General features: G+C 46.6%; 1 protein-coding gene across 14 annotated transcripts in view; it reads left to right on the forward strand.

Moving 5' to 3' along the window:
* Positions 1-12,650, forward strand: part of dlg1a (discs large MAGUK scaffold protein 1a) — a 380,448-nt gene extending 367,798 nt beyond the window's left edge. For all 14 annotated transcript variants that reach the window (XM_045687910.2, XM_045687907.2, XM_045687908.2 and 11 more), the window contains 5 exons: positions 4,987-5,088; positions 5,250-5,422; positions 5,926-6,035; positions 8,076-8,167; positions 8,270-12,650. In XM_045687910.2, coding sequence (XP_045543866.1) covers positions 4,987-5,088; positions 5,250-5,422; positions 5,926-6,035; positions 8,076-8,167; positions 8,270-8,376 — 584 coding nt within the window. In that variant the 3' untranslated portion in view covers positions 8,377-12,650. The remainder of the gene's footprint in view (positions 1-4,986; positions 5,089-5,249; positions 5,423-5,925; positions 6,036-8,075; positions 8,168-8,269) is intronic.

Consider the following 12,650-nt stretch of genomic DNA (forward strand, 5'->3'; position numbering starts at 1 on the left):
CCTGTCACACACACATCACCTGTCACACACACATCACCTGTCACACACACATCACCTGTCACACACACATCACCTGACACACACACACATCACCTGTCACACACACATCACCTGTCACACACACATCACCTGACACACACACATCACCTGACACACACACATCACCTGACACACACACACATCACCTGACACACACACATCACCTGACACACACACATCACCTGACACATAACACATCACCTGTCACACACACACATCACCTGTCACACACACATCACCTGACACACACACATCACCTGTCACACACACATCACCTGTCACACACACATCACCTGACACACACACATCACCTGACACACACACATCACCTGTCACATACACATCTCCTGACACACACACATCACCTGTCACACACACATCACCTGTCACACACAGATCACCTGACACACACACACATCACCTGACACACACACACATCTCCTGACACACACACATCTCCTGACACACACACATCACCTGTCACACACACATCTCCTGTCACACACACATCTCCTGTCACACACACATCACCTGACACACACACATCACCTGTCACACACACATCACCTGTCACACACACATCACCTGACACACACACATCACATCACCTGACACACACACATCACATCACCTGTCACACAACACACATCACCTGACACACACACATCACCTGACACACAACACATCACCTGACACACAACACATCACCTGTCACACACACATCACCTGACACACATCTCCTGACACACACACATCTCCTGACACACACACATCACCTGACACACACACATCACCTGACACACACACATCACCTGACACACACACATCACCTGTCACACACAACACATCACCTGTCACACACAACACATCACCTGACACACATCTCCTGACACACACACATCACCTGTCACACACACATCACCTGTCACACACACATCACCTGACACACACACATCACCTGTCACACACACATCACCTGTCACACACACATCACCTGTCACACACACATCACCTGTCACACACACATCACCTGTCACGCACACATCACCTGACACACACACATCACCTGTCACACAACACATCACCTGACACACATCTCCTGACACACACACATCACCTGTCACACACACACATCACCTGTCACACACACATCACCTGTCACACACACATCTCCTGACACACACACATCACCTGTCACACACACACATCACCTGTCACACACACATCTCCTGACACACACACATCACCTGTCACACAACACATTACCTGACACACACACATCACCTGACACACACACATCACCTGACACACACACATCACCTGTCACACAACACATCACCTGTCACACAACACACATCACCTGTCACACAACACACATCACCTGTCACACACACATCTCCTGACACACATCTCCTGATACACATCACCTGACACACACACATCACCTGACACACACACATCACCTGTCACACACACATCACCTGTCACACACATCTCCTGACACACACACACATCACCTGTCACACACACATCACCTGTCACACAACACATCACCTGACACACACACATCACCTGACACACACACATCACCTGACACACACACATCACCTGACACACACACATCACCTGTCACACACACATCACCTGTCACACAACACATCACCTGTCACACACACATCACCTGACACACACACACATCACCTGACACACACACACATCACCTGTCACACACACATCACCTGTCACACACACATCACCTGTCACACACACATCTCCTGACACACACACATCTCCTGACACACACACATCTCCTGACACAAACACATCACCTGACACACACACATCACCTGTCACACACACATCACCTGTCACACCCACATCACCTGTCACACCCACACCACCTGACACACAACACATCACCTGACACACAACACATCACCTGACACACACACATCACCTGTCACACAACACATCACCTGACACACACACATCACCTGTCATACACACATCACCTGTCACACACACATCACCTGTCACACAACACATCACCTGTCACACACACATCACCTGACACACACACACATCACCTGTCACACACACATCACCTGTCACACACACATCACCTGTCACACACACATCACCTGTCACACACACATCTCCTGTCACACACACATCTCCTGTCACACACACATCTCCTGTCACACACACATCACCTGACACACACACATCACCTGTCACACACACATCACCTGTCACACACACATCACCTGACACACACACATCACATCACCTGACACACACACATCACATCACCTGTCACACAACACACGTCACCTGACACACACACGTCACCTGACACACAACACATCACCTGTCACACACACACACATCACCTGTCACACACACATCTCCTGACACGCACACATCACCTGACACACATCTCCTGACACACACACATCACCTGACACACACACATCACCTGACACACACACATCACCTGACACACACACATCACCTGTCACACACAACACATCACCTGTCACACACAACACATCACCTGACACACATCTCCTGACACACACACATCACCTGTCACACACACATCACCTGACACACATCACCTGTCACACACACATTACCTGACACACATCTCCTGACACACACACATCACCTGTCACACACACACATCACCTGACACACAACACATCACCTGTCACACACACATCACCTGACACACATCTCCTGACACACACACATCACCTGTCACACACACACATCACCTGTCACACACACATCACCTGTCACACACACATCACCTGTCACACACACATCACCTGTCACACACACATCACCTGACACACACACATCACCTGTCACACAACACATCACCTGACACACATCTCCTGACACACACACATCTCCTGACACACACACATCACCTGTCACACACACATCACCTGTCACACACACATCACCTGTCACACACACATCACCTGTCACACACACATCACCTGTCACACACACATCACCTGTCACACAACACATCACCTGTCACACAACACATCACCTGTCACACACACATCACCTGCTCACACACACATCACCTGACACACACACACATCACCTGTCACACACACATCACCTGTCACACACACATCACCTGACACACACACATCACCTGACACACACACACATCACCTGACACACACACATCACCTGACACACACACATCACCTGACACACACACATCACCTGACACATAACACATCACCTGTCACACATAACACATCACCTGTCACACACACACATCACCTGACACACACACATCACCTGACACACACACATCACCTGACACACACACATCACCTGTCACACACACATCACCTGTCACACACACATCACCTGTCACACACACATCACCTGTCACACACACATCACCTGTCACACACACATCACCTGTCACACACACATCACCTGTCACACACACATCACCTGACACACACACACATCACCTGACACACACACACATCACCTGTCACACAACACATCACCTGTCACACAACACATCACATGTCACACAACACATCACCTGTCACAAACACATCACATGTCACACACACATCACCTGACACACACACATCACCTGTCACACACACATCACCTGACACACACACATCACCTGACACACACACATCACCTGACACACAACACATCTCCTTACACACATCTCCTGACACACATCACCTGACACACACACGTCACCTGTCACACACACATCACCTGACACACATCTCCTGACACACACACATCACCTGTCACACACATCACCTGTCACACACACATCACCTGTCACACACACATCACCTGACACACACACATCACCTGACACACATCTCCTGACACACACACATCACCTGTCACACACACATCACCTGTCACACACACATCACCTGTCACCCACACATCACCTGTCACACACACATCACCTGTCACCCACACATCACCTGACACACACACATCACCTGACACACACACATCACCTGACACACACACATCACCTGTCACACACACATCACCTGACACACACACATCACCTGACACACATCTCCTGACACACACACATCACCTGACACACAACACATCACCTGACACACATCACCTGTCACACACACATCACCTGTCACACACACATCACCTGACACACATCTCCTGACACACACACATCACCTGTCACACACACACATCACCTGACACACACACATCACCTGACACACACACATCACCTGTCACACACACATCACCTGACACACACACATCACCTGACACACCACACATCACCTGTCACACACACATCACCTGTCACACACACACATCACCTGTCACACACACATCACCTGTCACACAACAGCAGTATCTTGGGGCATCTCAGAATTCACTTCCTCATTAGAGATAGTTGGTTATCTCAATTAGAGTTAGTTGGTTATCTTAGAGTTAGTTGGTTATCTCACTTAGTTAGTTGATTATCTCAATTAGAGTTAGTTGGTTATCTCACTTAGTTAGTTGATTATCTCAAATAGAGTTAGTTGGTTATCTCACTTAGTTAGTTGATTATCTCAATTAGAGTTAGTTGGTTATCTCACTTAGTTAGTTGATTATCTCAATTAGAGTTAGTTGGTTATCTCACTTAGTTAGTTGATTATCTCAATTAGAGTTAGTTGGTTATCTCACTTAGTTAGTTGATTATCTCAATTAGAGTTAGTTGGTTATCTCACTTAGTTAGTTGATTATCTCAATTAGAGTTAGTTGGTTATCTCACTTAGTTAGTTGATTATCTCAATTAGAGTTAGTTGGTTATCTCAATGAGTTAGTCATCCCACTGTCAATTGATTGTAATGTGCTTCTGTAAGTGCAGTGTTGTTACAGTCGATCCCTCTTGTGTCTGTCCAGTGAACTACACACGGCCTGTCATCATCCTGGGGCCAATGAAAGACCGCATCAATGATGACCTCATCTCAGAGTTCCCCGACAAATTTGGGTCCTGTGTCCCACGTGAGTACCAATGTTTTTGTTACATACACAATTTGATGTTTATGTTGACCGTTCTCGTCTTGTACCTAGATGTGTGATAACCAGTTCATCAGGGCTGTCGCTAATGAAATATATCAAAACAAATGTAAATACATCTTCATTGTCTTTGTCCGGTTATTCAGACACGACCAGACCGAAGCGGGATTACGAAGTGGATGCCAGAGACTACCATTTTGTGGTGTCCAGGGAGCAGATGGAGAAAGACATCCAGGACCACAAGTTCATCGAGGCGGGCCAGTACAACAACCACCTGTATGGAACCAGCGTCCAGTCTGTACGGGAGGTCGCTGAGAAGGTGAACGGAGGAAGAGGAGGAGGAGAGGAGGAGGAGGAGAGGGGGAAGAGGAGAGGGGGGAAATAGGAGGAAGAGAGGAGGAGGAGAGGGGGGAAATCGGAGGAAGAGAGGGGGAAGAGAGGAGGAGGAGGAGAGGGGGAAGAGAGGAGGAGGAGAGGGGGTAGAGAGGATAAGGAGAGGGGGGAAATAGGAGGAGGGGGAAGAGGGGGGAGAGAGGAGGAGGAGAGGGGGAAATAGGGGGAGAGCTGGGGGAAATAGGAGAGGGGGAAGAGAGGAGGAGGAGGAGAGGGAGGAAATAGGAGGAGGAGGGAAATAGGAGGAGAGAAATAGGAGGAAGAGAGGAGGAGGAAGAGAGGGGGAAGAAAGGAGGAGGATGAGAGGGAGGAGAAGGAGGAAGAGAGGAGGTGGAGGAGAGGGGGAAGAGAGGAGGAGGAGAGGAGGAAGTGTCAGCATACAGCTATGTTGTGATGACATGTCTTCACTCTCTCTTTGTTTATGTCCAGGGGAAGCATTGCATCCTGGATGTTTCAGGCAACGCCATCAAGCGATTGCAATCAACCATGCTCTACCCCATCGCTATTTTCATCAAGCCCAAGTCTGTGGAGAATATCCTGTAAGTTATTTTCATTCAACATTTCATTTTCATATTAAGAGGCCAAAGTCCTCTGCCCTAGGGGATGATGGGTATTAAGAAGCCAAAGTATATTGCTCTAGGGGATGATGGGTATTAAGAGGCCAAAGTCTTCTGCCCTAGGGGATGATGGGCATTACGAGGCCAAAGTCTATTGCCCTAGGGAATGGTGGGTATTAAGAGGTCAAAGTCTTCTGCCCTAGGGGATGGTGGGAATTAAGAGGTCAAAGTCTTCTGCCCTAGGGGATGGTGGGAATTAAGAGATATACAGTGCCTTCGGAAAGTATTCAGACCCCTTGACTTTTTCCACATTTTATTACGTTACAGCCTTATTATAAAATGTATTTGTTTTTTCCCTCATCAATCTACACACAATACCCCATAATGACAAAGCAAAAACAGGTTTTTAGACATTTTTGCTAATTTATAAAAAATAAAACACTGAAATATTACATTTACATAATTATTCAGACCCTTCACTCAGTACTTTGTTGAAGCACCTTTGGCAGCGATTACAGCCTCGAGTCTTCTTGGGTATGATGCTACAAGCTTGGCACACCTGTATTTGGGGAGTTTCTCCCATTCTTATCTGCAGATCCCCTCAAACTTTGTCAGGTTGGATGGGGAGTGTTGCTGCACAGCTATTTTCAGGTCTCCAGAGATGTTAGATGGGGTTCAGGTCCGGTCTCTGGCTGAAGAACATTCAGAGACTTGTCCCGAAGCCACTCGTGTGTAATCTTGGCTGTGTGCTTAGGGTCGTTGTCCTGTTGGATGGTGAACCTTCTCCCCAGTCTGAGGTCCTGAGTGCTCTGGAGCAGGTTTTCATCAAGGATCTCGCTTTGCTCCGTTCATCTTTGCCTCAATCCTGACTAGTCTCCAAGTCCTTGCCGCTGAGAAACATCCTCATAGCATGTGGCTGCCACCACCATGCTTCACCTTAGGGATGGTGCCAGGTTTCCTCCAGACATGACGCTTGGCATTCAGGCCAAAGAGTTCAATCTTGGTTTCATCAGAACAGAGAATCTTGTTTCTCATGGTCTGAGAGTCTTTAGGGGCCTTTTGGCAAACTCCAAGTGAGCTGTCGTGCCTTTTACTGAGGAGTGTCATCCGTCTGGCCACTCTACCATAAAGGCCTGATTGGTGGAGTCCTGCAGAGATGGTTGTCCTTCTGGAAGGTTCTCCCATCTCCACAGAGGAGCGCTGTCAGAGTGACCATCGGGTTCTTGGTCACCTCCCTGACCAAGGCCCTTCTCCCCCGTTTGCTCAGTTTGGCCGGGCTGCCAGCTCTAGGAAGAGTCTGGTGCTTCTTCCAAACTTTTTCCATTTAAGAATGATGAAGGCCACTGTGTTCTTGGGGACTTTCAATGCTGCAGAAATGTTTTGGTAACCTTGACCAGATCTGTGCCTCGACACAAACCTATCTCGGAGCTCTACGGACAATTCCTTCAACATCATGGCTTGGTTTTTGCTCTGACATGCACTGTCAACTGTCGGACCTTATATAGACAGGTGTGTGTCTTTCCAAATCATGTCTAATCAATTGAATTTACCACAGGTGGACTCCAAGTTGTAGAAACATCTCAAGGATGATCAATGGTAACAGGATGTACCTGAGCTTAATTTCGGGTCTCGTAGCAAAGAGTCTGAATACTTATGTAAATGCGGTATTTCTGTTTTTTATATTTAATAAATTTGCAAACATTTCTAAGAACCTGTTTCCACTTTGTGATAATGGGGTATTGTGTGTAGATTGTATTAATTTAATCAATTTTAGAGTAACGCTATAACGTAACAAAATGTGGAAAAAGTCTAGGGGTCTGAATACTTTCCAAAGACACTATATACTGTATATAGGGCAACACCTTTGTCATCCTCTCTCTCTCCTTCTCATCCTCTCTCTCATCGTTCTCTCTGTCCCTCTCTTTCTCTCTCTCACCTCTCTCCCTGTCTCTCTTCTCTATCTCCTGTCTATCTCCTGTCCCTCCTCTGTCTCTCTCTCTCTCTCTGTATCTCTCTCGATAGGGAGATGAATAAGAGGCTAACAGAGGACCAGGGGAGGAAGACATTTGACCGAGCCATGAAGCTGGAGCAGGAGTTCACTGAGCACTTCACTGGTGAGTCCATCCCCCCCACACCACTACAGTATATATATATATTTAGTATGTTTTACATGTAGTGTTGTGTCTAATGTGTGTCGGCTCTGTGTGTCGTTGCAGCTATAGTCCAGGGGGACTCTCTGGAGGAGATTTATAACACGGTGAAGAGGCTCATTGAGGAGCAGTCAGGACCCTTCATCTGGGTGCCTGCCAAGGACAAGTTGTGAAGGAGGACAGAAGAGATGACCTTTTTTTTTCTCGCCATCCTCGTTTTCTTCTTTGATTTTACGTCTAATTTTATGCCCTGAGCATAGGACCCCCCCCCCGCCGCCGCCCTGCTCCCCACTGTCACACTGGCTGGTGTCGTTCCATTAGTATCTGGGGATCTGTTCACGCATAGACCCACATACACACACACACAATTCTTTAATGCTTTCTCTATCACACACACACACATTCTCTCTCTCACCTCTCTCTCTCTCTCTCTCTGGTGTTTTCTTGGGCTGTCCTTGTCTCTGGATGTTTTTCCTGCTAAGGAGGTACGGGCTTTGGCGACCAGCATCTTATGGGGAGATTTTTATGGTACAAGTCCTTAATGTTTAAGGAACATGATTTAGATGCATATATATACAAATAATAAATCATTTCGTGTACTTTTTTTTTTCTTTCATATTATTGAAAGGAAATGCATTCATGTATGGGGTTCGTAAAGGAAATGCATTCATGTATGGGTTCGTAAAGGAAATGACATGAGGCTAAACTTTGCACGTTATAGCTTTAAAAGAGCATGTTTCAGAGTGTTCTGAGCATTCCCCCATCATGTTTTCCCTCGTCATGTTTTCCCTCGTCATGTTTTCCCTCGTCATGTTTTCCCTCGTCATGTTTTCCCTCGTCATGTTTTCCCTCGTCATGTTTTCCCTCGTCATGTTTTCCCTCGTCATGTTTTCCCTCGTCATGTTTTCCCCCGTCATGTTTTCCCCCGTCATGTTTTCCCCCGTCATGTTTTCCCCCGTCATGTTTTCCCTCGTCATGTTTTCCCTCGTCATGTTTTCCCCCGTCATGTTTTCCCCCGTCATGTTTTCCCCCGTCATGTTTTCCCTCGTCATGTTTTTCATGTTTTCCCTCGTCATGTTTTCCCCCGTCATGTTTTCCCCCGTCATGTTTTCCCCCGTCATGTTTTCCCTCGTCATGTTTTCCCCCGTCATGTTTTCCCTCGTCATGTTTTTCATGTTTTCCCTCGTCATGTTTTCCCTCGTCATGTTTTTCATGTTTTCCCCCGTCATGTTTTCCCTCGTCATGTTTTTCATGTTTTCCCTCGTCATGTTTTCCCTCGTCATGTTTTCCCCCGTCATGTTTTCCCTCGTCATGTTTTCCCCCGTCATGTTTTCCCTCGTCATGTTTTCCCTCGTCATGTTTTCCCTCGTCATGTTTTCCCTCGTCATGTTTTCCCTCGTCATGTTTTCCCCCGTCATGTTTTCCCCCGTCATGTTTTCCCTCGTCATGTTTTTCATGTTTTCCCCCGTCATGTTTTCCCTCGTCATGTTTTTCATGTTTTCCCTCGTCATGTTTTCCCTCGTCATGTTTTCCCCCGTCATGTTTTCCCCCGTCATGTTTTCCCCCGTCATGTTTTCCCTCGTCATGTTTTCCCCCGTCATGTTTTCCCCCGTCATGTTTTCCCTCGTCATGTTTTTCATGTTTTCCCTCGTCATGTTTTCCCTCGTCATGTTTTTCATGTTTTCCCCCGTCATGTTTTCCCTCGTCATGTTTTTCATGTTTTCCCTCGTCATGTTTTCCCTCGTCATGTTTTCCCCCGTCATGTTTTCCCTCGTCATGTTTTCCCCCGTCATGTTTTCCCTCGTCATGTTTTCCCTCGTCATGTTTTCCCTCGTCATGTTTTCCCTCGTCATGTTTTCCCTCGTCATGTTTTCCCCCGTCATGTTTTCCCCCGTCATGTTTTCCCTCGTCATGTTTTTCATGTTTTCCCTCGTCATGTTTTCCCCCGTCATGTTTTCCCTCGTCATGTTTTCCCCCGTCATGTTTTCCCTCGTCATGTTTTCCCCCGTCATGTTTTCCCCCGTCATGTTTTTCATGTTTTCCCTCGTCATGTTTTCCCCTCGTCATGTTTTCCCCTCGTCATGTTTTCCCTCGTCATGTTTTCCCTCGTCATGTTTTCCCTCGTCATGTTTTCCCTCGTCATGTTTTTCATGTTTTCCCTCGTCATGTTTTCCCTCGTCATGTTTTCCCTCGTCATGTTTTCCCTCGTCATGTTTTCCCCCGTCATGTTTTCCCCCGTCATGTTTTCCCCCGTCATGTTTTCCCCCGTCATGTTTTCCCCCGTCATGTTTTCCCTCGTCATGTTTTCCCTCGTCATGTTTTCCCTCGTCATGTTTTCCCTCGTCATGTTTTTCATGTTTTCCCTCTTCATGTTTTCCCTCGTCATGTTTTCCCTCGTCATGTTTTCCCTCGTCATGTTTTCCCTCGTCATGTTTTCCCTCGTCATGTTTTCCCCCGTCATGTTTTCCCTCGTCATGTTTTCCCCCGTCATGTTTTCCCCCGTCATGTTTTCCCTCGTCATGTTTTCCCTCGTCATGTTTTCCCCCGTCATGTTTTCCCCCGTCATGTTTTCCCTCGTCATGTTTTCCCCCGTCATGTTTTCCCCCGTCATGTTTTCCCTCGTCATGTTTTTCATGTTTTCCCTCGTCATGTTTTCCCTCGTCATGTTTTCCCTCGTCATGTTTTCCCTCGTCATGTTTTCCCTCGTCATGTTTTCCCCCGTCATGTTTTCCCCCGTCATGTTTTCCCCCGTCATGTTTTCCCCCGTCATGTTTTCCCTCATCATGTTTTCCCTCGTCATGTTTTCCCTCGTCATGTTTTCCCCCATCATGTTTTTCATGTTTTCCCTCGTCATGTTTTCCCCCGTCATGTTTTCCCTCGTCATGTTTTTCATGTTTTCCCTCGTCATGTTTTCCCTCGTCATGTTTTTCATGTTTTCCCTCGTCATGTTTTCCCTCGTCATGTTTTCCCTCGTCATGTTTTCCCCCGTCATGTTTTCCCTCGTCATGTTTTCCCCCGTCATGTTTTCCCTCGTCATGTTTTTCATGTTTTCCCTCGTCATGTTTTCCCTCGTCATGTTTTCCCTCGTCATGTTTTCCCTCGTCATGTTTTCCCTCGTCATGTTTTCCCTCGTCATGTTTTCCCTCGTCATGTTTTCCCCCGTCATGTTTTCCCCCGTCATGTTTTCCCTCGTCATGTTTTTGTTGTTCTTTAGTTGTCCTTTGTCTCTGCTCACATGACAGCCATACATACATACTATTCAAACTGCACAGAGGGAACTAAGGTTAGAGAGTGATGAGTGGACTTCACTCTGGCACACAAAAGGCTGTTTCTTATCATAGCCGCCTTCACTGACTTTACGATCCCTGATGATTTGAATCTGTTCTTTGTCAATAAGCTTTCCTGAACAGGAATAGAGTAAATGAAAGGCTGTTTTTAAACTGACTCCAGGTGTATTAGTAGTAGTAGGAAGGAAGCAAAAACCGAAAGAATTTATTGTACACTGAGATTTTAACGTATATTTAACCCTCAGTCTACTGCCTATTTTGTTATAATAAAAAGTCTATATTGAGCTTTACTTCAAGACTCATACAGCTATGGGGAATTATTTTCTTTGCCATGTTGAACGTATAAATATGAATATATATATATATATAAATATATTTTCCTTTACTTTCACCAACACCTATCGGTTTCAGTTAGTTTCTTATGCATTCAGTAGAGCAGAGGAGACCTGTGGTCCTGAGTCAGGTCCCTCTGTAAGGCCAGAGAATGACTCTGTATGGCCAGAGAATGGGGTTAAGGTTAGGGTCGGAACAGGACAGACATACACCCCTAACTCTGAACTCCGCTGACTGGCTGGGGTGTGAACTGTGTTGGTGAAGCAGTGGAAATGTAAAGTAACCGACATGGTGGGCGCTGGTTCTCCTCTCCCCCTCTCCATGTCCACTTCCCTGCCAGTTTTCTTTTTTCATGTGATGATGTGCATGGTTTTTAAAAGCAGTAGTCTTTATTAAATAACAAACAAGGGGAAACAGAGGGGTCTGTGTTCACCGAGGATTGTGACGTCATATCTTCAAGCTCCGCGAGGGGATCGTTCAGACAGACACACACTGGAGTAGACAGTTAGACAGTCCTCAAGAGTGTGTGTGGACATGGCCGTTGTTCGTATCTGAAGGGGAAAAGATCTAACAACGCGCTCTGAAGCGCAACGCCTTTAACTGTCCTCCGGAGGACGCCGTGCTGGAATCCTCCCTCCCTCTCCTGCTTCCACAGAGATGATTGTTTTCTATAAGACTTGTTCTTCTTCTGGTTCTTCTTGTTCTTCACCACCTCACCACTGCTTTCTATCTCACTTTTGGATTCGAGTTTGTAAATAATCCCTTTCCTGATTCATTCAATTTGTCATAAAGAGGAGAACTGCCAATAAACCCTTTCTCATACATCA

This window comes from Salmo salar, chromosome 10, assembly GCF_965601325.2.
Source record: "Salmo salar chromosome 10, fSalSal1, whole genome shotgun sequence".
Taxonomy (NCBI): Eukaryota; Metazoa; Chordata; class Actinopteri; order Salmoniformes; family Salmonidae; genus Salmo; species Salmo salar.